At 44.5% G+C, this 25,603-nt stretch overlaps 1 protein-coding gene across 12 annotated transcripts in view; it reads right to left on the bottom strand.

The window, feature by feature from the left end:
• Nucleotides 1–1,842: 1,842 nt before the first annotated feature.
• STRBP (spermatid perinuclear RNA binding protein) overlaps nucleotides 1,843–25,603 on the bottom strand; it is a 126,741-nt gene continuing 102,980 nt past the window's right edge. Inside the window, exons 16-19 of one of the 12 annotated variants that reach the window (XM_023760157.1) lie at nucleotides 25,005–25,128; nucleotides 19,978–20,022; nucleotides 10,418–10,482; nucleotides 1,843–2,048 (exon numbers count right to left, since the gene is read on the bottom strand). In XM_023760157.1, coding sequence (XP_023615925.1) covers nucleotides 1,935–2,048; nucleotides 10,418–10,482; nucleotides 19,978–20,022; nucleotides 25,005–25,128 — 348 coding nt within the window. In that variant the 3' untranslated portion in view covers nucleotides 1,843–1,934. Of the gene's footprint in view, nucleotides 2,090–9,703; nucleotides 9,778–10,417; nucleotides 10,483–13,094; nucleotides 14,136–15,935; nucleotides 15,974–16,812; nucleotides 17,439–18,161; nucleotides 18,304–19,977; nucleotides 20,023–25,004; nucleotides 25,129–25,603 lie in introns of those variants that run through there. The other 11 variants (XM_023760159.1, XM_023760161.1, XR_002831089.1 and 8 more) reach the window with 11 other exon arrangements.

Raw genomic sequence — 25,603 nt, 5'->3', positions numbered from 1 at the left:
TGAGCTTTTAATGTATGGATTGGCGCTCACCTGGGAAATACAAGTTGGAGATGTCCAGAATTGACACATCAGGAACTGTGTGGGCGGTGCCACCACAGCAGAGGCTGTTGGCAGTTCTTTGTTGTGGGGCTGTTCTGTGCGTCACAGGAAGGTTAGCAGCATCCCTGGCCTCTGCTCACTAGATACCAATAGCACACCCTACCACCACCAGTTGTCATAACCAAAATGTCTCCAGATACTGCCAAATGCGCCCAGGGTAGGGGGAGGAGTTCCCCTGGTTGAGAATCTTGTTCTGGCATGTAAGGTGAAGCTAGGAAGGCAGCGAGTGCCCAGGGGATGTCCCAGTTAAGCAAGGGCAGGATTAGGGTCAGGGGGGAAGAGAAAGGACATGAGCAGGGACACAGCTTTGGGCCTTAAGAACTAGCAAGCTCTACCTGGGAGTGATTGGATTGCATGACTGGGGAGTCACTGATGCTTAGGGTGGGGTGGAGGGAGCAGAGAAGGAAGTGTAGATTTTAAGCCTGGCTGTGAAGGGAAGTGGGGGAAAGGTGGTGGTTGGAGGGAACTGTGGTAGGAAGACCATAAGGCTTCATGCTAGTCAACTCAGATCCTGGTTCTTCCTTGACGGTGACCTTGGGACTGCTCACAAGGTAAGTGAAAATACATGACAGGCTGAGTGGACATAGTGGGCCCTGCTGAGCAGATCTGGAGCCTTGTTAATAATTCGTGGGGGAGAGAGGGGCAGCTCAGAATGAAAGATAGGCGGCATTTGCCTTAGTCTCCCAGGAGTACTGCTGCCCCATCCACTCTGAATTCTGCCCATGTCCCAGTGGCACAAGTGAGCAGAGAGGGTTTGGTGAAGGAGAGAAAAATCCACTCCCAACTCTGAACTACCCCAACAGAGGTGAAAACCGGAGTCTGCACAGAGAGGACATGGGGGCCAGGGGAGTGGCTTGGCCTCTGGGACCGTGTGGTCATCTGTGTAATGGATGTGTGGATTATAATGCTTCGTTTGGTCAGAGATATGCCAGGGGGAAGGGCAGAGGAGTCAGGAAGACATTGGGCCCTTAAAGGTTCCTGGCCCAGGCAGCACGGCTAGGATGTGCACTCACGTCTCTAACTCCCAGTGGGCAGCAGGGGTATAAGCTCTGAGCACTTCACTCCAGATAGCATACCTCACTGAACTTTTCCTTATCTCTGCAGTGGGCTCAATGCCCGTCTCCTGGGGGTTACCGAACTCCTGTTAAGCTTTGCCGAGTTATGTTATTCGCAGATTTGACAGTAAAGGTGAAAGGCTGGGATTTCTACCAGGTACCGTCACCTCCATCTTTCAGGGCCCAAGAGCAAGAAAGTCTGGGAGCAGGGGTCTGGCCCGTCAGTTCTAGCATGGTTGTAAATCCAAACCGATGGTGTGCCGGGGGAGAAGGCGGGCCTTTAGTTTATAAGATGAAGCAGAAACACCCAGTGCCTCTCCACACAGCTCTTGGCTTACCTGGGGCAGCAGCAGGAAGAGCTTCAGCTTTGCCTTCCGATTGCTGTTGCCATTTAGAAGCTCTACTCCCTTGGGCACGTCCAGTCCTGGGGAGCAGGTATGAGGATTAAGCCAGGGGTGTGAAACACACCTGGTCAGCTGAGGTTTAGGATTCGGCATCCGTACCTCACCACTCACAGTGCTGGGTTACAGTTTGAGGTTGTGTGAACTCTGTGTACTGTTAGCACTCTGGCTCAGTCCATGTGGCAAGATCTTCCTGTTCATGGTTCTCTCTGCTAAGTGCCAGGAAATTTGTTGTGCACTTGACCCTTTTTATCAAAGCACCTTCGTTTAACCAGAGAAGGCCCTACTTAAGACAGAAGCTTTTATTTTTATTCATCCAAATGGGGAAAATGCAACATGTCAGGGCATTCCGGCAGACTGCAGCAGCCAGACAAGAGGGTCAGTCTATGCAGAGTCCAACACAGTCAGTGGGCGCAGAGTCCCTGTGGATGAAGGGCAGGCATCTCTGGACGAGGCACTGGTGACAGTCCACACACGCAGGCTGCTGCTTCAACTGTGCCGAAGGGTTCAAGTTCAGAGTCCTACATGTAACCACTGCCCCAAGGGGAAAGACAATCCGTGGTGCTCGCGATTTCCAGAGTTTTTTAACATAATACACAACAAAGTTATTGCCAAGGGCTTTGCACTGCAAATTATACTATTTACACTTGCGTATTCAGAAAAAACACACACAATAAATAGGTATTTTAAATAAGATTACTAAAATTGCCTTGGCCGCCACCAGACCAGAGTGAGAGAGAGTAAACTACAGCCAGGAGCCCAATGTCATGTGGGGAACTGCTCAGTCTTCTCCATGCCTCCAGGACCCCCACCCCTGGGGCTGAGCAGGGCCACCTTACTGCTTTTGTGAGGCAAGCAAGCCTCTTCTAGAATAGCCCAGAGCTTCAGGTCTAGACTGGCTGCCTTTTCCCCAAGGAGTTCTGCATGGAGTGGGCAAGAAGCAAGTCTTAGAAGCCAGACCAGGATGCGTAGGCTGTGAAGCTGATAGGCTGGACCAAGCCCAAGACCAGCCCCACTCTTCCTCAAAGTGCCCTGCCCCTTACAGAGACCAAAGATTCACAACAGACCAACAACAGATGCCCCTGATGCAAGGCCTGAGTTCAGAGAAAACAGTGAACACTGCTAAGGGCTGAAATCTGCCAAGGAAGGTGGCTCATGACTCATTAGAAGAAAGACAAGGACAGAGGCAGGGAGGAGAATCCCACTTCAAGCTCCTGGAAAGGAAGTCTGTCTGGAGATTGGAGATAGCTCACAAGACAGCCTGGATTCCGGGGGGATGCAGAAATTAAGAACCCCTGACTAGAGGCTTTGAGGATGTCTGCAGTTTGGCTCCCCAGTTGTTGCCACGAAAAGTTGGTAATAACTGGTAGCTAAGCCACCTCCCACAGAGCCGTGGCAGGGCCCCCTGCTGAGAAACAACCACATTGAGCAAGGGAACAGGCCATGCACACCACGTGGTCCCTTACACTGAGTTGTGGTGCAAGCCTTAATGGCCAGGGAAACGGATGTGTCTAGTGGTGGCTTGTCAGGTGAGAGATCTTGGGAACCTAAATTCCAAATCATAGCCTGTGTGTAAGCCACAGCGAGGTGATCTCAGAGTCACACAACCCAACCACGCCAGGAGATGAACATGTCTGGGTCAGGGTGTCTGGCTACTGACCCACCAAACCAGAGTGCTTGTCTTAAGTCCGAGGGGTGTTTATGGCAAGGAACCCAGTTCTCAAGGAGGATGGGAGCAGTGCTCAGCCCGGAGGAGGGGGAAAGAGGCTGCATACTTCTAAACTGCTAGCCCTAAATTCACTGCCATGAATAAAACAAACCTGACATCTCAGAACAGCAGAAATATTTAGGCAGGAAAAAAATGAACAAAAACCATTTTGACCACCATCTGCTTCCCTAAGCAGGAAAATGAGATGTGGGCCTCACACTCCAACCACAGCACAGGCTGAGCTGCCTGATGAAAGCCTCACCTTTCTCTCCCATGAGCCCAGAAACGCCTCTAGAAAACACAAGGAGTGCTGCTCAGAATTGAGAAGTTACCCACCCACTATCAGAGACAAGACCAGGCAGCAAAATTCAAGAGGCACATCGCCAATGACAAGCATTACTGCACTCAGAGCATCCAGTTCCCCAAGTGTTCAGTGGTTTCCTACCCAGACATCCTACCACCCTCCCAGGGCCTGGAAGGCCACCCACTGACAAGTGTACCTGATTGGCCAGAGGACCAGTGTGTCTGCAGCTGCACTGGGAGAGCCCTGCATGGAGCTGGCACAGCCACCTCTCTCTCCGAGGCTCCTCACCTACTGCCACAGGCCTGTTGAGGATTCAATAAAACAGTATCTGCAGGCACTGCTATTAGGTCTCCTTTCATGACAGCTCCTGTCACCGCACATAAAGCACCCCCCCCCCCCAATTCCAGTACCCATTAAAGGGCAATGGTGGCAGCTCAATTTACTTGCCTAGAAACCTCTCTGAGGGAGAATACTTTAGGAGTAGAGAGCACTATATACATTTAGGGTTTTCTCTGCCACCCCAACTACAGTGAGCACCATGTCTGGTGTGCCTCGGCCTCGAGTCATCTGTGATGCACCTGAGCAGCACCTGCTTCAACCTGCACACACGCACCTTGCCGCAGTAGTTTGTACAGACACCATCCTGTGTGTGCTGGTCGCAGGCCTAGCTACATGCACAGAGGGTGCGAATCAGCTTCTTGAAGCTTTAAGCTTTCTTGCCACATAACTCCATCTGAAGCAAGGGATGGGCGCAAGGGATGGGCTTCCCTAGATACTTTTGTTCACACACCACAGCACTGGGACAGACTGTTTCATTTGCCTGCGGGTGGAAGGTTCTGTTAAACTCTGCCTGTTGAGAAGTGTGGCACTCTAGCCCACTAAAGCCTGTGGCCAGGACCGCCCTGCAACTCTGGGCCACTTTCCTGCTCTGGTGCTGACAGTAACCAAACCCTGGGCTGAAATGTCCATACTAAACTGAAAGATACAGTTGGAAACCACGACCAGAGTGATGTTTCAAAAGTGCATCTGTGATCACCTGACGGACCTGAGCACAACCTTTCAAACTGGCTCCCCACCACCCACAGAATGAAGCCCAACACTCAGTCCTTCACAGGCTGCACCAACGTGCCGGTGACTGGACAGTTTGATCTCCTGACTCAGCCTGGCCCTTCTCTCTGGAGCTGTCAGTGCCCACCTCTCACCTAAAACCTACGATTCTCAGGGGCAAAGACTCACCCTCCTCGTCCTCGGTGCGCACTCAGAAAAGGTGTTCAGGAAGCCTTCGCAGGAAGCTGGGTAAGTCCCAGCAGAGGGCAGGAAGTTCCCTATCAGAATTAAACCAAAGGGTGTCTACAGTGTAAAGAGCCAAAAGCAACCAGTGCCTGTGTTATGAGTAGGATTTGTTGGACCACAGCCAGGCTCGTTTGCTACAAAGGCCAAGCTGCGTAGCTCCAACAGCGAATGGTTCAAGACCTCAGGTTTATTGTCTGACCCTTTATAGAAAAAGTTTTCCATAACCATGTCTAAAAGCAGTGTTCCCATATATTTCCAAATTGAGACAGTAAAAGAAGAGACAATATCATGTGGCCCAGGGGAGTAAACAAAAAGGCCTCTTGTAGTCAGACACCTGGCTACCCCCAAAGGCTAATGGGATCAGCATATCAGTGCACCTGTGACCTTTCATAGCTCTGACCTAAAGACTCAAACCACAGCTGCCTCTAGCCCTATGTCCCAAAGAGCGACAGAAATAGAGGGCAGACACCCACCCTGACTCCTCAGCTCTCCCTGCCCACCTGTCCAGGATGAACCCAAGATAGACACAGACCTGAGGCCCACAGCAAACCCTCCAGTAACTGTACAATTTCACATTCTTTCCCTCCTTAAAGCACCCTGTAAAACAAGTCGACACCTTCCCATTGGCTGAAGACCATGTCCTACAGATGCTGAATTAAATGAGCTCCAGCCCTTGTCCTGGCAAAGAAACCAAAAATGTCACTTTTTAAAAAGCACAAGGTTCCTGTATGAACAAACGCCCAGTACCTGTCATTCCCTTGGACTGGTGAGCCCAGCAGAGCAGAAACTCAGGGACAGAGTAAGATGCTGACTGACCAGCCTGCAAACCTGTCTACCGGTTGCCAAAAGATACACTTCCAAGAGAGCAACCCCCCTCCTGGCCCAATGGAGATGGCCCTTCCTACGTTCCAACTCCTTCCCCTGCACTCCCTTCTGCCTTGTCAGCATCTTCCTGCTTCACCTTCCCCATCTTGGGTCCAGTCACCGAATGACAGTGGCTCTGGAGAAATGCTTGGGCAGGCGCTTGCTCCCCTGGACATGGTTCCCTGGCCCTGGGCTGGGTGCTGCCAAGCCTACCTTCCTGCTCGGTCCATGAGAGGACCTGGCCTATGAAGAGACACCATTTCTGCCTCTGCTCCCCTGTGTGGCCCTCAGTCAGCCTCCTCCGTCCCTCACCTGGGCATCTGCAATAGCCTCTGCCTTCTGCCTCTAATCCTTCCAAATCGACCCTCCAGAACTCTCACCATTTTGGAAGATGGTAATCACTGAAGGGCATAGCCAGGGCCTTTCACCAAGTGGCCCTACTCTATACATCCCACCTGCTCCTTAACCCTTCTAACCAGGTGGCTTCCATGAACACATTAAGCGCCCAGCCAGTCACCGGTGAGTGACACTGTACTTTCCGTCCGGAAGACTGAACAGGCTGGGCGCTTAACATGTTGACAAGGACCTTCATGCTGTCCCCAGAAGGCCATGCCTGTCTTGAAATCTCACGACGTTACAGAGCTCCTCTGACTCTCGCTGCGTGTCAGTCTCTCCACAGGCCTGGCTCCTCTCCAGGACTGAGTGGGAGCCCTGCACACCGTTCCCCATCCTGTGCTCTCACCTTCTACTCAGTTGTCTAAGCTGAAAATCTTGATATTTTCTCTGTTCCCTTTCCCCCACAAGAGAGCCTGGTGCACAGTACCAGGTGACAGTGAATATTTCCCAATAAATCCACCTGCCCAAGAGGAGAGAAGTGATCTTGTCAATGTCAAGAGTCACACCAGCGCTCCGTCCACACTGACATTCCGTAGGAAAAATTCCTCTGTACCAGCCGAACAGTTGGCTTCTTGCTTAAACACTCTGTAACATGGAGTGTGCTTCTCACCACACCTGCTCCCAAGGCTCCATCAGCCGTCCTGAGTTCATCGGGCACTGTGTTCCGGTAGCCTCCACGGGCATGAAGGATATAGGCAAGTGGAGCAATTTCTGACACTCTATGATGGAAGGGTCCAAAGAGAGCCCAGCGTCAGAGCACTTGGGAAGCGTGTTCCTGTGAAGGTGGCCCGTTGGGTTAGTGCACGCACATAAGAAAAACAGCCGGGAGCAAATGTCAGCCCCCGGAATCGCGGAGGAAGCCAAAACAAGAAAGCACACGTCTACTCCAGCAGCCGTCCCTCTGCCGTCCAAGCCTGGGCTCCCCATGGCAGGTGCTGGTTTGCACTTTCCTACAGGGGGGTTCAGTTACAGCACAAAAAGGCCGTCGCTGGAAGTAGACCCAACTGTGCGGCTGGCACCAACAAAACAAAACAAAACACCCCACACAGGCTGCTTGGCCTGAGACCGACCAGTCCAGGAGCAAACACCTAGTTGAGCCTGGCGTCTGGATTCTTTTTCTCCCACAAGGGGTGGCGGAGGCAAGAAGTGAGTTGGCTTCTGCTTGTTTTATTTTAAACCAAGAGAGGTAAAGTAATACATCCTGGGAGAGGAGACTTGCCAAGGGGTCTTGGGAATCAGGACAGGCTGCAGTCTGGACCAGTAATGCACACCACAGTATTGGCACAGAGCAATCCCAATGGGAGGGCCTGGCCACTTACCAGCTGGATAATTTGGGGCAAGTTATTTTGTCTAAGCCTCCATTTCCTCATCTGTAAAAAGGAAATTTCTAGATCCCATCCCTAAGAAAGTGCTTCTGTTAACTTAAAAACAGTAGAAGAATGTTATTTCTTCTCCGTGGTTAAAAACTCACTAATTGGGAGCCACAAAATGTGCCACAAACAAGCTAGGTGGTTTGGAGGTCTCTGGGCTTCCGTTTCTGTTTGTGCCGTGGGAATGACCTACGTATGCATTCTCCAGATCGAGGGCAGGGTAGGCAGTGGTGACTGGGGGAGAGCTTTGCTAATTGGCCCCTACACTGGCAGGCACTCAGTCGTCCTCAACACAGGTCCCTGCTCTAGACCTCCTACAACCTGGGTTTAAAACAAAGTTCCTTCCTCTTGCTCCCCTCCAGGAAATGGCAGGTAATCAGAAAAAAGGCCAGTTGCCAAGGATACTGACGACTTGGGGTGAGGGAAGAATATCTTCCCCTAACGAGGATTCTGCATCCATTCCCACACCCACTGAGCCCCAGCAGAAGCCCAGTTGGCATTCATTAGCAAAGGAGCTGGTGAAGTGGTTTGTAGCACAGACGAGCAGACCAGCTCAGCAGAGAGACTCACACAGCCATTCAGAGACAGATGGGAGTCCGTCCCTCCAGCAGGGCTCCTCCAGCACGGCTCACCTAGAGTGAAGGCTGGCAGCTTCCCTAAAGCCCAGGTCAGGGGAGGCCCCTCTTATCACAACCAACCACTGCAGTCTGCCCTTAGCACTTGCTCAAGAACCTCCCTACACTTCCACCCCAAACCTGGGCTACCACCGACCATGCCCCTCTTCCTGAGACCCACTGAGTCAAAGCCTCACCAGCCTTCCTTCAGAGTCTGGCTCAAGTCTTTTAACACATATCACCAACCTCAGGCCAGACAGAGTGTACTCAGAAAGCATTAATTAGCTAAATGAAAACATACCTCAATTTCTCATTGATCTTCAAATAAAAACAAGCTACCAATACAAAAGCTTCCTCAGTTTATACAGCCACACCTTATTCTTCAAGTCTATCTTGCTAGTTAAATAATCTTTTTCAGTTGGTCAGAAAGAAAACAGCTCTATTTTCAACCAGGATATCTTGTCTAAAATGAGATCAAGACAGAGAGCCTATATTCCAGCCCAGGAGACTAGGGTGGCTTCTAAGCCTGAGCTCAAAAGATCCTGCAAAGTCCCGGCTGGTTTAGGCCCTCACAGCTCCTCTGGGCCCTGCCCACTGCGCATACCTCCTTCCTGTCTCCCGACCGGCCGCCCATCTTCATCCCCAGACATTTAAGCCATAGCATGTGTAGTGGAAAGAGGCTCTGGCACTCCAGCATTCAACTCAGCCTCATTTTTTTTTCATCTGCAAAATAGAGATAATACCACCTCCTGAAGGTTGCCTGAGAATTAAGAATGTCCAGTGCCTGGCACAGACAATACAGTAAAACTTCAATATAATGAACTAATTCGAGCAAGGGGTGTTCCATTAAAGCTGAAAGCCCATTATATAATAAAGGAGGTTTTCTGAAAGTGTATGTTAAAAATTTGACAAATTAGTTTACCTGTTTTTACTCATGTACAGGTTTGTGTAATAATTAAATATGCATGAACAATTTAATTTCACAGAACAGTCTTCTATATGCATTACTGTAATTTTAAATGTAATACTGAGTAGGTGTAGTAAATGCATGCATTCACCAGTCACCGTGAGTAAACAAAAATGCTCAGGGCCAGGGCGTGGGAACATCACCTGGCACACCTTAAAACTGCTGCAGAAAGTCCTCTCTCAGAACCAGTCACCTTGTGCGATGCGGGGTGAGCAGGTGCTAATCATTCGCCCAACATTGTTTACGAGCGGTGACTTGGATTTAACGATGTAGACTATACTTGTAAATATGTAATATTTATGGCAGCAAAATTACTACAGTGGTTTTTCCAACATACGGCCTATTTGCTAAATTTTGTTAAAAATAAGTGAATTGATAACAAAAGAAACCCTGTTAATTTAATTATAAGCAAGTCTTGGTTAAAATCATTTTTAAATTAACATACAGACTGGCAATTGTATCCATTAAATCTGAAGTCCATTAAATCCGAAGTCCATTAAATTGAGGGTTTACTGTATACCAATTTTAGCATGTTTCTTTGTTCTTTCCTTTCTTCCATTCCTGCTTCTTCAAACTACTGCTGCCCACAGCCCAAAATGACCTAATTTGAAGGCTACTGTTAATTTATTTACCTGGGACATTTAGCTGACATTTGAATGCAGAGATAAGTCATCTAAATCACACAAAAGGATCAAAATAGGAGAAACTGAAACAAAACAGAGAGAGACTGGGCTCCTAGGCGGTGGTAAGAGAATGTCCTCACAGCAACCAGGCTAATCAGACGCTTAAACTGCCCTGGTGGATGGTGGCCAGTTCCATGCTACCCACCAGCAGAGGCAGCACAGTTTGTTTGAAGAAATGGCAAAGTTCTGCCAAGAAAGACCAACACCCTCCTTAGAAGGACCAAGTAATTAACATACGACAACTGATTGGTCTAGGCAAAAAAGACATCTGCCCTCAACCATGGCTCCATGAGGCAATGATGTCATCATACAGCCATAGCTGAGGAAAGGAGTAACTTCTACCAGGTCATTAGCTACACAAATATCTCGGGTTTAAAAAAATCCTCTTGAACAGAATGCAAATCTATCTTATTTGTCTTTAAAGGTAAGGTAACACCCAGTCCAGTCCTGTCTACACAGTTTTTATAACTTTAGAGCATCCCAGAACTTAATCTCCACTTAACTCATCTGCCAGCAAACAGGGACACATCTGCTCACCTTTCCTCAAAGACTCTGGCATCCACAGACACATGCTGGCCAGAAATGGACAGAAAGACATATATCCTTTACTCAATCCAACAGTTATCACCTACCCATTTTTCCTTTTGCTGAAATGCAACTTACCAACTGTGCCTGGACAGACAGATAAATCGACGGATGGATGGATGGATGGATGGACAGGTTTGTTTCTAAAATTGACAGACAGAAGGAAGGCCTGATGTAGTGATGATTACAGATTTTTTTTTTCCCCTCCAAAGTATTGAAACAAACTGGAATAGAGAAGCTGCAGGAATGCTATTCAGAGAAGCATCTGAGTCAACAGCCTAAGCATGCTACCCAGACTCCTTTCTTTTCTGTGGTTTTTATTTTGCTTTCTACCTGCCAGGCACTGGTGACTGAACATTGGATTCAGGGACTGGTGGTAATCAAACACACTCTTTTTTCTTACTGATCACTGGTAGGAAACCTGGAATTAGCAGGCTGATATTCTAAGCTCAGCCTCTGTAAGCACACTTAATCCCACAGCAAGTAGTTATGAACCCCGGCAGCAGACAGGCCAGTGATTTCACCAGCACAGCAGAGAAGTGAGCCTTTTCATTTAGCACAGATCTGCAGTGACCCCCCACACACTAGCTCTCACTAAGTGTGTGCTTTGTGTTTCCTGTCTAACCCCCAGATGCTAGGACAGGCCTCTCCCAAAGCCCGGGTGCACCCTAACCCTGTCAGCACTAAGGAACCAACACAGCTCCCCCTTGAGCAGGCCACACACCTGCTTCTCAGCTACCTGCCAGCACAGCCTTGCCTCCCTCACATATTTTGTCACCTCAGCCAACCATGGGAAGGACAGTCAACAGTTCCTGAGTACTAACTATGTGCCAGGTACTACTCAAAGCACTTCAGTGTTATTAACTAATTCTCAAGCCCCATAGCAATTTGCTGGAGGGAGAGAAATTCTTTGGTCCAGATTCCCACAAGGTTTCTATTCCCTATTTCTAGCTGTGCTGTAAAGCTTACATAACCTAATTTGCATTATGATGCTATTTTAAAAATCTCCAAAGATGACTGCTTCAAGCATCAATGGAAGCTGTTAGCTCCCACCTAAAATGATAATGTGAGAAAAAATATCTATTCTTAAAACTAACTCAACTCAAATTCTTGACTTAACACTGCCTTTCTGGAAGATGCTATTGGAAAGGAAGGAACTCATTCTTATATAAGAAGTACTAGTTCTATGCTCTGTTCATAAGCACTAGAGAGAGACACATCAGCACAGAAACTCACCTCCACGGGGGATACTTTCTTGGCTCCGGGGTTCTTATTCATTTACCACCCATCTCCCTTCCAGGCCTCCTGGTAACACTGAGAAATCCATGGTCGCTGGGTAGCATGGCCTCAGTGCCAGTCTGAATAAAACAGAACTTTCTTGTTCTGATGACCACAGAGAGCCCCACCCCCCACCACAGCAAGGAGGTACAGGGTTGAGCTCAATGGCAGTTACAGGACAACCATTCAGAGAGCAGGCTGTTTTTAGCTATAACTGTTCTTAATAGCCCTGGTTTTTAGGCTCTAGATTGCTAGAATTCTAACTGCTAGGAATGGGGTGCAGGGAATCTCAGTTCATTCCCCTAACTCACTACTGAAAATTTACATCCACTGCAGTTATTAATAAGATCCAAGAAACAGGGGAGTAATAGTAAATAGTTAGAAGGGTAAAATTCCCCTCATTTGTCATAAAAAAAATATGTGGTCAGTATTTAAATTAGCCAGTTTGTTATTTGCTATTATAAAAATTGCTATAAAAGGACTGGGGTATTTGTTATTAATTTCATTCAGTTCACTTACTTGGATAGCGATCCATGAACATAAACCAGAGTTGGTTTTGAGCTGTCAAAACTGGCAGGGAAATATTTAAAATGAGTGAATTGCCATTGGATGCTCATTTTTGTGATGTCAGAGGGCCCATATTATTAATCCTATATAATAAAAGCCTAAGTGTCCGGTTGTCCGTTCAACCAATCAAAGTGTAATATGCTAATGAAATGCTCAGGCCGCTCAACTGCTCGCTATGATGTGCACTGACCACCAGGGGGGCAGACAGTCGACCAGTGGCTATGACGTGCATTGACCAAGGGGCAGACCTCCGACCGGTAGTTTAGCTTGCTGCTGGGGTCTGGCTGATCGGGACTGAGCAAGATGGGCCGGACATGGCCTGGAGCCCTCCCGCGGTCCCTCCCCAGCCGGCCAACTTCCCATGTCCGTCCCCAGCCCTGATCGTCCCTCCCTGGCCCCGATCCTGCACCGGTGGTGTCCCTCAGCCTGACCTGCGCCCTCTCACAACCCAGGACCCCTCGGGGGACTGTCGGAGAGCTGAATTTGGCCTGATCCCGCAGGCCAGGCCGAGGGACCCTACTGTTGCATGAATTCGTGCACCAGGCCTCTAGTTTATAAATAAACTATTAAATAAGTTAATCTTTTGACATTTCTAGCGCATGATTTGCCTCCCAAGCTAGGATATTTATAGTAGGCCCAATTCCATCAACAAGGAGACTCAGACTTAAAGCGCTTCCACTGGGCAGGGCTCTGTTTGCTGATACCCAGAGAAGGACCTGGCACATAATGGGCACCTGGCTGTTTGAGCAGGACTGGAATGTACTTGCTACTAGTCAGCTAGACCTCATACAACCTTTTATAGATGTGAAAGCCACATTCAACATACATGCAGGTTCTGTATGGAAAAGAAAGTTGTTCTAGCAACCTTCAAGTTAGTAATAAAAAGAAAACTGCTACTTAGAGACAAATATAAAACATAAAATTCATTTTAATCTATATAAAAAAACATAGCCTTAGCACAGAACATCTGACACATGTGAAATGCATATATGGGACACACTAAACAAAGCAAATCCTTATTAAAATATTTGGCCTAACCCTGACATATTTTAAACTCCATGATGGCTGAATGAGGTGGGAAATAAATCACCTAGCTACCGAACCTAGAAAGACAGGTGAGTTGCCTTACATCTATTTGGTCCCTGGGTATTTACCATTCTGAGTCTTGCCAAATTTGGTTCTGCAAATAGTTAGCTTAACTCAGTCAATTACATATTTTCCCATAGTTACCTTAATATTTTGGTTTTTTTCATTTTCTATTGCTTTTTTTTTTTATGGCTTCTTGCTGCTGTTGCATTAGGGCATACAACATAGATCAGAGATTTTCATTTCTCAGAGAAGTTTTTCTCCTTGAGAAATTGGCACTTCAATCCTCAGCTTGTGTAACAACTACATATAAATGCATCCTACCAGCACTGTCACCAACCTTGCTGCTTATGAAATCCCAGCACTTTGGCCAAGAGTGCCCTGATGTTAAAATCTTCTTAGGTGAACTCTTTCTACCACTGAATTCTTTTCTTTAAACAGGTATGTGTGTGTAATTCACATATGTTATATTTTAAGTTTCTACACTCATACACACACTTAACTCAGCAAAAGTGAAATGTCTCTTGAATAGAAAGTAAAACAAGGGTATTAAAAGAAACGCCGAAAATAATTATTTTACATTTAGATCATACAAAATTTTTTAAAGGAAATGTGATGCCATAAGACCTAAGAGATCAAATACATCATATATGATTGTAATATATGCATGCATGTTGTGTTCATCCATTTTTAATTACTTTTCTCTTTAATCAGAAAGTAAAAGAGCTTACCTTTGTATACTGAGAGCACAGCTTACAGTCACTATATCTCAGCCTATTTTATATAAGTGATATGGCTACGAAGGTCCGAGGAGAACGAGAATAAAGTGAGATAAACGTGCTGAAAACTGCTTAAAAGTATTAACCTGAAATACACAGAGGGTCCAACACCAGTTTTAAAAATACATTAACGAGGTATTCCCAGCTCTTCAATTAATAATGGTGACTGACTGATTCATGATTTTCAAACATTCACCCAAATTTTTAAAAAGAAGAAAAGGTTAATACCAGGATAATCTGTCAGGTGTGTCCCCTGGGTTAACAGATTGAGAGGACTACAGACGACCTCAGGACTCCGCACTGCACTGCACCGGGCACGGCAGCAAGTCTGCATGAGGTATGTGGGAAACCACTGGACCATTTCCTTGCACAGGAGATGGGGTGTTCCTGAGCCTGAAGGAGCACAGGCTACAGGCCACATCCACAGCTGGGCACCAGCCTCCATGCAAAGAATATGGCTTCAAGAACCCCTATCTCTGAGAAATTATAATAGCACTAACTGACGCAGTCAGGAATGCAACTACCCAATTTATAAGCTAAAAAAGTTTAAAAATGGTTCGAAGATATAGCACAGCTCACACACTAATTCTAAGTTCTACATTGGTCTGTAAACTCCCTGACAAGAGACTACACTAGGAGGAGTCAAGTACAGATATTGCTAGGTTTCCAAAGAAAAGTTTTAGAACAGACACCGTGGCTTTGAGTAAAGTATTGCTCATCTTTAAAATGTTCAGTCATTGCTTTCCAGAAGAAGGTACCAGAGTGGTGTGTCTGAGAGCTGGAAAGCCTCAGGGGTCACATTGCTCTTAAGACCAAGACATAGAAATTGCCATTTCAAGCCAGACAACCTGATGGTTCTAGAAGTCAGAGAAGAAATCTTGAGGGCCCAAGTGAATAATAAATGGTGCGACGCTCAGAGGCTGGCAATAGGGGCTTTCAATGAAAAAACCACCTACAGTGGAGAAAAGAGCAGAGAAGCAAAACTTTATGTTAATTTCACAGAATTTGGTGAAGCCAAGAGCTTCATTTATATTTCTCTGCTCTTTCAGCTGTAAGTGGAATTTTCATTACAAAATGGAAGGGTGGGAAGGGCAAAAGAAGGGGGGACACTTAATTCATTACAAAATTTAAACAGTTGAACTTGCAATGGTTACCACTTCTAACAAAGGACCGACAGCTCTGTTATTTTAGGTAAAGCAGAGAAATGTAAAAGTTTGCAGCAACGGGGCAGGTTTACAACATGGTTAGTAACTTCCAACAAACAAACAAACAAAAAAAAAGGACTTGGTAGAAACCATTTGAAATGACTGCCATCATGTTGGAAAACAGCACAGCTCCCTTTTCACCATCATACAGGGATCGAGCTATGAAGCTGAGTCAGCTACTTCTAAAGAATTTTCTAAAGAGAAATCTCCAGAGAGATTCCAACTTGGAATGCAAATTTGACGATCAGTTTCAAATGACAATACAGCTGCAGCTGCCAATTAATAGTATTCCAAAAACCAAGAGGACTATTGTAAATATTTAATAAAAATTGGACACTATCAGCCATGCTTTTTCTTCTCAGTGATGGCTCTGTTTCATCCATAGGTCAGCAAAACGAATCAATGAAAAATGAAAACTCCCAGCCGAAATGGGCCTCCTGTTTACGTCTAGCCACTAATGCATAGATGAGAATGATAAGTTCACAGCTATTTCTAGCAAGTGATGAGGTTTTATTAAAGAATCACCCACCACTAATAAGACAAAAGGTCAAAGAGCAGAAGTAACAAACAAACCACTGTAATAAATAGATGTCTGAGAAGTGACATGAACATTTGTTTTAAACTGCCCGTTTCATTCTCATTTAGTGGTCCCAAAGAATCTGGCAATCAATTTGCCATATTTTGTGAAGCCCATTCTCACTGATGGGCAGTGTTCCACTCTGAAAAACAGAATTTAAGAGGGAAGAAGAAAGCTATTTCATACTAAAAACGGACATTTTTAAGACGCAGCAACTTGTAAATACCAACATGGGACCACATTGTTGTCTCCATGGGGGTGAGTACCTTAATGAAACCATTACCTTCTAGTAACATCATAGGCTTTCCAAACAAGGTGAGAATGCAAGTGGAAGACTTAGGTCTGCACCCTTTACAGAACAGCACAATGATACCCAGTCATCATCTGTCACCAGCTTAACCAGGTGTCTTAAAAATAAATGCTGACCCATGGCTGAAACCTGTCACTTTTCACAGCAGCACTCAACAAGAACTGGGACAATCGAAGAGCAAGTTTTTATGGGGACCCTGTTGCTGCTTTAGATTCTGATGTAATTGAAGAGGAAAAGAAGACCCTTCAATGAATCCCAGAAAAATTGCTGATCTTCTATCTGCATGAAAAAAGTCAGGGAGTGAACACAGTATCTTACAGAGTGAAGAAGGCCACAAGAACAAGAGAGGGTGACTGATCAATTAATTTATTATTTTTTAAAACTAGGGAATTCTGAAACTAAAATGATCCTATTCCTCCTTTCCCATCTCTGGGTGGTGCCATCATTTTGATAAGCAATGCTCGGGGAACAGAGCACCCCGGATCGTGGGGAAGCCCCTGAACAGCAGGGCACAAAGGGCTCACAAAGTCAGGAGACTGGCTGGGACTCACAACCGCCTTGGTTTTACTTTAGCAGTTTGCTTACAAATGGATGGGTTTCTAGGGATAAGTTATTAGTTTTCAATTCCTTATAATTTTATACCAAAACATATCAAAAATAATAAGCTAAAACAATATTCAAACCCATATTTTATTGGCTTTAATTACACACTTCAATATTTACAAAGTAAAATGAAAAGTCTATTGTATTAAAAAAAATTACTACAGCCCAACTTAAAGTGCCCTGGGGCAGATACATGTCAATCAGCTAGAATCAGTGGCTATGTCAGGAACCAGGCAGTACTCTGGGGTACAACAAAGCAGTTTATTTGTGATCAGTGTTTGAGACTATACATCCTTCACAAATTTAATTTTACATAATCTGATACTCCTCTTAAACTTTGAACTGCTAGACTTATTTCCCTACAACAGAAGGGCTGGTATAAGTTATTTTCCAGAAATGAGGTACCGTTTCACAGAACTAGTTTCTTTTTTTTTGTTTGTTTTCAAGTTTTAGAGAACTAAATTTGCATTTGTTAAAATCAAAAAGTAGGAAAGATGTTCTTTACAAATAATTTTGATCAAGTATGTGTTCGAAGAAAGCAGGATAAAAAGGCTTTGTTTCTAACATTCTGTATCGTACTGTATTGTTGTTCAATAGGAATTAGCTTCTGTCATTTGCTAAAAGAATGAGTAGTGGGGAACAGGATATGTTGGGAATTTCATAACGGGTAACAGAACCATTCTCTTGGGTAAACCTACAGAGAAAAGAAACGGAAAGGACTCCAAATAAGTTTGATAATCCAATAAAAGTTCCAGGTTAAAAAAAAATCTTACAATTATTATCATTAACCTTTTCCAGATTAGTCAGTCAACATCACCATTTTGGAAGAGGCCCACAAATCTCTCAATTTTGAAATTGCTCTTAATATTTTGATAATATTCTCCACTTCAAATTAAGATAGCTAAATCACAGGAAGAATGATATTCAGAAGGCAATTTCATATGAATGAGCTGTCATGAATGCTAAAGATCAAAGGCAATGCCATTGATTAATATTCTAAAGTGATTCTAGAAATCCATATTGGTTCTCCATTTGGCAAATCATGTTTTACAGGAGAAACACAGATCGTCAACATCCAAAGCACATCGTTCTCTGCAGGCCTGAGCTCCCCAGAAAGACAGCTCCAAGTGGAGTCAGGACCAGGGGCTTATCTTGTTCATGGCTAGTGCCAATATTGGCATGGCAAATCTGGAAAGATTAATAATTGCTTTCTTAATTTTGTAATTAATGAGTTCTTGTGGCCTCACAAACTTCTGCATACTCAAGCATGATTTGAAATCTGCTCCTATTTCTATTCTAATCTTTAACCTATGGAGAAATCACAAAGCAGCAACAGCAGGTATTCGAGAGCACCAGATGATCAGAGGGAAATTACCCCACATGCAACAGCTTTACAAAGGCCAAAAGACATATTTACCTTACAGCCAAAATAAAGCATCATTTTAGTAGGTTGGCATCACAGTAACATTTAAAAACAAATCTTTTATGTGAAAAATGGGGGCATCAAATTTCACCAGCTTTGGAAGTCAGTTATATGGCACATGGAGGAGAAGAGCCTTCTGCTGTGGGGCTCAGATGCCACAGGGTGAAAGTACAATGTTAGAGAAAAGGGAGGAACGAGAAAGAAAAATTAAAAATACTGAGGAAAAATGTGAATGCAGCTTAGAGCCTAGATATAAAACTACTTTAAAGGGAAAAACAGAGCTCTAGCAAACCTTACAAAGAATGTGAGACTGACTGAGACCAAAAGAAAGACACAGAAGGAGACCTGCCCTAGGAGGCAGATGCTCTGTCGCTCAGACACGTTACAGTGAGGCTAGTGAGTCAGACGTGTCCGATACACTGAGCAGACCTGACTCACAGGAAGGGGGCAGTAGTCAGGATATCCAGAATCAAAAGGAGCTGGACAGTTTGACTTCAGAGGCAATCCTGGGTGAAAGCACATTCTTGAATTAATCTCCACTTCCTACTCACCCAAATCTGAGAACAAGGGAATCTGGGGGAGCCTTGACCCAACCAGAGTGTGCCAGAGGGGACACTCGGGTAAGGGAAGTAACTCCAGCCTCTGCACTTTGCCTTGGAGAAACTCACCCCACACATTTGACCCTTGCAGCTTCTCCACATCTTTCCAGGATATAATTGTCTACCTTAATGGGAAAGAGGTCAAACTGTTCACTTTCTACTTATTTCTACAGTTATGAAACCAGATGAAGCTTCAATTTAGCAGTCTTAAGGACCCATAATTTTCATCCAAACAAAAATGGAAAAGCTGATGCATGAAGAGAAAAAGTATAATGAAAGGCCTCGGGGCTCATGTAGAGAACAAAAGCCCAAGCCACCGTTACACTCAGGGTCTTCCCCATTTGTGAACGTGCGTGCCCAGCAGGGGCTGCGCGCGCACACACACACACACACACACACTCTCTCTCTCTCTCTCTCACAAGCATACACACTTGCTCCCTTCTTCTCTCAATGACAAACACCCTGAAGATGGTTGATTCTAGAACATGTAGCACCTGAGTTAGGAAAAATGTCTAAGAGCATATCACTGACTCCAAACCTATTGCCTCCATTGCCACATAAACCTCATTCAAAAGTTATCCAAAGGGCCACTGAGGTTCACTTCTGCATTTGCTTTTACTTTTTATTTTTGGAAGGAGAGGGGACACTCCTGTGATTTTCTGACATGTACTACAGACATTCTGCAGCAATGAATTAGGGAACACTGCTGGTGATGCCCATCACCTCTCTAGGACCTGTTTACTCCACCTCTAAAGCAGATTTCTGGAAAGGGATGATGGCTACAAATTTGAAGTGAGCATTTCCTATCCCTAACTTCAATCACCCATAGTTCAGTTTCCAACCAGAAGCTTAAGTATAGCTACATAACTGGCAGGCAACCAAGCTAGAAACTGCGTATGGCCCTTCAGTAGCCTTTGAATGGAGTATAAGTTGGCTGTAAGAACTACTTAAAATACTTAATTTCAGTATGGTCAGAAACAGGCAATTAGAAACAAGCAGTCCTTCAATCAGGCAAAGCGAGAGAAGAGCAACTCCAACCAAACCCAGAACCACAAGGTTGTGGCATTTTCAAAGGGAATTTAAGTTGGGTCACTAGAATGAATAGGTCTGAGATCCTCCAATTCATTGAAAGAAACCCTAGATACAAACTGTACTTGGGATTGCTGTGACAGAGTCGCTAATAGGAGAAACCAGTAAGACGGTGTACATACCATAGGCAGGGGCAGCTGTGCTGTAACCATATGGTGTTCCATAGCCTAGTGCAAAGAAGAGAGAGCAGATCAGTCCAGGACAAAGGGCAGCTGGCATTGGTCCAATTCACAAGTACCACTGGGCCCGGCACTGTGGGCTCTGAGGACTTCGTCCAGATGCTGGATGGATGAGAACCATTCCCAGACTGGCTCTAGTCTACCCATCCCTTCAGGCCTGCTGAGAGTGGAAACTTTCTGCATGGTCCACAGGCTCCCCTGACCCACAGAACAGCCTGTCTCTGCCTCACTATGCTTACCACACTATTATAATTATCGACTTGCTCTCTCTGTTCCCCTCTGGGGAGGCAGAGACACTCTGCATCACCTGGATCTAGCAGAATGTAGTAACCACTGGCTAAATATAATATGTTGAACAAAGGAACACTCAGAACTACTCAAATGACCAATTCTCAGAGCTGGAGAACAGACCTGTTCAAGTCTCTTTCCAGAAAGCAGTGACAGAGCAGGCTGGAGCCTCAACGGCCATTAAGGAGGGCACACAGGTCAGGCTGTGGGCTTGACGGCAAGGTCCATGTCTTGTTGCTGCCTGAATTCCTGGCCCCAGTACAGGATCTCTCAGTAAATAGTGGTGCAATTGACATTAGCATCTGGTACCTATGAAAAAAGGCTCAGCCCTAACCAGTATGGCTCAGTGGATAGAGCATCAGCCTGCAGACTGAAGGGTCCCAGGTTCGATTCCGGTCAAGGGCATGTATGTACTTTGGTTGCGGGCACATCCCCGGTAGGGAGTGTGCAGGAAGCAGCTGATCGATGTTTCTCTCTCATTGATGTTTCTAACTCTCTATCCCTCTCCCTTCCTCTCTGTAAAAAAATCAATAAAATATATATTTTTTAAAAAAGCTATTCTCACCTGTGCTTTCCTCAGGTTCAAGATTTAAAAGAAAAAGAAAAAAGGCTCATATTGTCAATAAAAACAAATACAAAGAATACAGAAGATTTTGAACCAATTAGTTCTGGCACAAGTTTCTTACATGTCCTTAGACATATAATTCTGAGTTGCCGTTTTCTCATCTTTAAAATGGAAAACCTTCCAAGCTACTTTATAGTGTTGTAGGGATTAGAAATATTATATTAATAGAAGCTACAATCTTTAATCTTTCAGTAAAACAACTTTAAAAAATATAAATACTAAATCACTTGGGTAAGTTTCTAGGAAAAATTGGTTTCTAAAATAGGACAAGGGCATGGAAGGTACATGGGCCCTTCACATTGTACCCACAACAAAGCAAGCACTTTCACATTACAACCCCTTTGTCTACTGCTCTAATGACCAGCTGCAACTCATCATTTAGATCAGGACCAAATATCACCTCCTCTGTGAAGTCTCCCACTTCTCTGCCCACTCATGTTACAGCTTGCATCACATTGCATGGTGTTTCCTCAATGTCTGTTCCTACTCCCACCTGACCCCAAGCATTCACTAGGGCAGACGTTAGGTCTTGGTCACCTTTGAATGACCAGTTCCAAATCTCCTGTTTGAGACAAAACACTCAAATGTACACTGAACAAGTAAACTGCTTTTAGGGACCAATTGAAACATTTCCTGAAAGGTAAATTTTTTTTCACTTCAGTCATATAAAACTAGGGATAGTACAACTTAGTCTCAATCTTATTCTTAATCTTTGATGCTCAGTCGTTATTTTAAGAGGACACAATGCAGCTGAAATAAGCAGTAGGAACAGTATCAGAGGCCAAAAGAGAAATTAATGCTTAAAAAAGTGAGTTGTGCATCAAATCCAGGAAAAGGCGGCTGTTTGGCTAAGACTACAGTTTCAAGGGTTTTACCAAAACCTCCTTAGAGAGAAATGAGGTTAGATTGCTTAGCTGGCCACTGAACAAACCATTGGGGCTCTAATCCTGACTTCACCTCTCACTAGCAAGGTGACTTTGAATTGTACCTGTTATTTAACATCTCTGCACCTCATAGTCTACTGTAGTAATTGAGTTGGCAGTGAAATGTAATTAAATAACATATGTAAAAATACTAACCTACAGTCCCTGCTGCACAGCATGTACTCCACAAATGGCATATAACCTATTCATACTCTAAACCAGGGGGGGGCAAACTTTTTGACTCGAGGGCCACAATGGGTTCTTAAACTGGACCGGAGGGCCGGAACAAAAGCATGGATGGAGTGTTTGTGTGAACTAATATAAATTCAAAGTAAACATCATTACATAAAAGGGTACGGTCTTTTTTTTTTTTTTTAGTTTTATTCATTTCAAACGGGCCGGATCCGGCCCGCCGGCCGTAGTTTGCCCACGGCTGCTCTAAACCAACCTCATGTGAATCTTCTCTAGGCTATAAGAGAACTTCATTTTTAACAACTTCAGGAGACAGGCCTTTCAGAGAGGTCAATGTGATGACATAAGAGAGAAGTTGCTACAGAGCAGACACGCCTGGTTAACAGCAGACCTAAATGCTTCCCTTCACAATTACGGCCACTAGACCAGGGGTCCTCAAACTTTTTAAACAAGGGGCCAGTTCACTGTCCCTCAGACCATTGAAGGGCCGGACTATAGTTTAAAAAAAAACTATGAACAAATTCCTATGCACACTGCACATATCTTATTTTGAAGTAAAAAAACAAAACGGGAACAAATACAATATTTGTATTTGCATGTGGCCCGCGGGCCGTAGTTTGAGGACCCCTGCACTAGACGGACGATGGCTGCTTACCACTCAAGCAGGAGGTAAATGTTCAAGACTAAGCAACCACAGACACAAATGGATAAAGTCCCAATGGAACATGTAATCAAAGGCAAGAAAGCTAATCTCAGTAACTTGCCTATTGTTGTTAAGTGAAAGTTGCTTCCTTTAAACAATGCATTGAATCAGGCCAAAAAAAAATTAAATTTCAGTTGAAATAGTGAGATGCACAGAAGAATGTCTTAATTTTGTACACAGAAAGTACCAAACTATGACTATCCTTTCTCCCATGTCCCTAACATGCATCTTTCAGTGTTCTCTGTTTTCATGAATGGCACAGTCATCCAGTCTAATTCCTTCAGCTTAAAATCCTAGGAGATATCCTGGAAACTTCACTCTTTTTCATTCTCCATATTAAATCCATAAATTTTGCTTCTGAGGAATCCTTCAATCTGTTCACTTCCTGCCACCCATTTACTTCCTTACACCCACTGGAAACACCCCTATTGTTTCTTGCCTGGGCTACTAGTTTATAAAAACCTTAACTTGCCTTGTCATGCCCACTTCTGTTCCTACAATCTATTCTTCACACTATAGAGTGATCTTGAAAAATAAAATCTGATCTTGTCATTTCACTCCTTAGAATCCTCACGACATACCACTGCACTTACGATTCTAAGAACAAATTCTAAACCATTGCCTCCAGGACTGGGCCTGAGCATCCAGCTTTAGCTCAACTCACTCCCACCCCACCCCAAGGATCTCCACATTACATCCTGACCTTCCAAACCTTCAACTGAGCCAAGTTCCCTACCACCAGGACCACAAGGTCTCTGCACATGCTCTCTTCTGTGTAAAACTTACACCCCACACTCTCCCCGAAGTTGACTCCTACTCATTCTTCAAAGCTCAGTTCAGGTGTTATTTCTTCAGGGACCCAACAGACTAGAGCAGTTTTCTACTACATCTTCTCGTAGCATCATGTCCTTCTCCGTCATCAAATCATCTCTGTCTATAACAGTGATTATTTGATTAGTTATGTCTCATCTTTAGAGCAACTGAACTATTATGTATATGACAAATATGACCAAGGCAAGTTAAGGTTTTTATAAACTAGTAGCCCAGGCAAGAAACAATGGGGGTGTCTCCAGCCCCTACTGGGATCAACCTCCAGAAGATAGAATTACCAAATCCCATCATCCATACAACTTCCCAAATAGTCTATTCTAATTCTTTGGAAAAAACCCACCATCTATGTAAACTTAGGAGTGTTAGATTGAAAAATGACTGCATAAAACCCAATCTTTAGTAATCCTGAGCAACAATTACTAGCAGTTTACTTGTCAAGTTAAAAGTTCCATACTTTCAATATTGCAGAGAACTTGATTTTAATGGGACATGTGTATCTACCACTAAAATGACATATGGATTAGAACAGAAGGCAAGGAGATGGCACCATATCCATCTACCTCAAGGCATGTGGTAAAATGGGAAAGAGAAACTTTGGAACTACAAACTTCTACATTCAACTCTTTGTTTCACCTTATCTCCCTAAACCTAGTTTCATCTGGAAAATGGAAATAATTTCCATGTGAGGAAACACGTGAAGATTAGAAACAATTAAGCGAAATCACTTATATGAAAGTATCTGGTGCCCTGGCTGGGTAGCTTAGTTGATTAGAGCGTAAACCAAGGTTGTGGGTTCGATCCCCATTCAGGGCACATACAAGAATCAACCAATGAATGCATAAATAAGTGGAACAACAAATTAATGTTTCTCTCCATCCCCCTTCCTTTCTGTCTCTAAAATCAATCAATAATTTTTTTTAAAGTATCTGGTGTATAGTAAGCTCTAAGCAAGACTATATAGCATGGTGTAAGTAAGTTCTCCTTTTTCTCTTTTTTTGTTTCTTTAGTCTGTGATGGTTCCCAAACATTGAGTTAAGGAAACGCTAATAATGACCAGGCTTCACCCCAATTAAATAACCTCTTAGCAGCTATTTTTCTGTCTTTGGTATCCCACTGAATACACTCTGCTCCTCAATCTGTGCTACATCTTTTAGCTTCCTCATTGTCAAAAAACACCCCTTCATCTATGTGCAACACTGCTTATCTGTCACTCCCTCCAGGAAGCCTCTAGCCACTCGGCAGATTCCGTGAGAAAACCCATGACATTCTGTAGATTCTCCTTTCAATTTCTGTGCACACCCATCCTATACCCGTGTCATGTTTCCAGAGACCATGTATAATCCTAGAAAATAAAGGAGACGCCAATCCTCCAAAAAAGGAGGCAGATCTCCTACAGGTTGTACTGTACCTGGAGCTATGTAGCCAGGAGCAGCTGCAGCCCCAACAAAAGCTCCCCTTGTTAGAGTTCCTCTTCCTCTGCCTCGAACAGCCTGGACTGCTGCAGACACAGCTGTATTCACAATACCCTTTGCCTGTTAAAAATAACACATTTTTATTACTGAGAGAAATAAGAACTATTATCCTATTATCTCTGAGAAACTTGAGCCTGTAGATGAGACAGTGTGTTGTCTATGATCTTAAGCCTTCACTTTATCATCTATAGAATGAAAATGACACCTGCCTTACAGAGTTGTTCTAGATAATATGCTAAGTACATAAGAATATGCAAATCACTTCTATTCACTTGAGGGTTACCCAAAAAGAGTTCATTTCCTACATACAAATTTCAGTATCAAATTACATCCAAACTCAACTGAGGCCAGATTAGAGTAATTATAGACACTTGATCGAAATCCATTGACTTCTCCGGCCACAGATAAAAAATACTGCAACAACAAACCACCCAGAACAAGCTGCAAACCGGAATGGAGTTTTTGTACAAAAGGACTAAGACAGAAAACAAAAGATGTGGATCCAGTTTCTGCTCTAAGTTACTAAGACCTCAGG

Source organism: Myotis lucifugus, unplaced genomic scaffold (assembly GCF_000147115.1).
Source record: "Myotis lucifugus unplaced genomic scaffold, Myoluc2.0 scaffold_173, whole genome shotgun sequence".
Lineage (NCBI taxonomy): Eukaryota > Metazoa > Chordata > Mammalia > Chiroptera > Vespertilionidae > Myotis > Myotis lucifugus.
The sequence above is the reverse complement of the archived record's forward strand: the minus strand, read 5'-3'. Positions and strand labels throughout refer to the sequence as shown.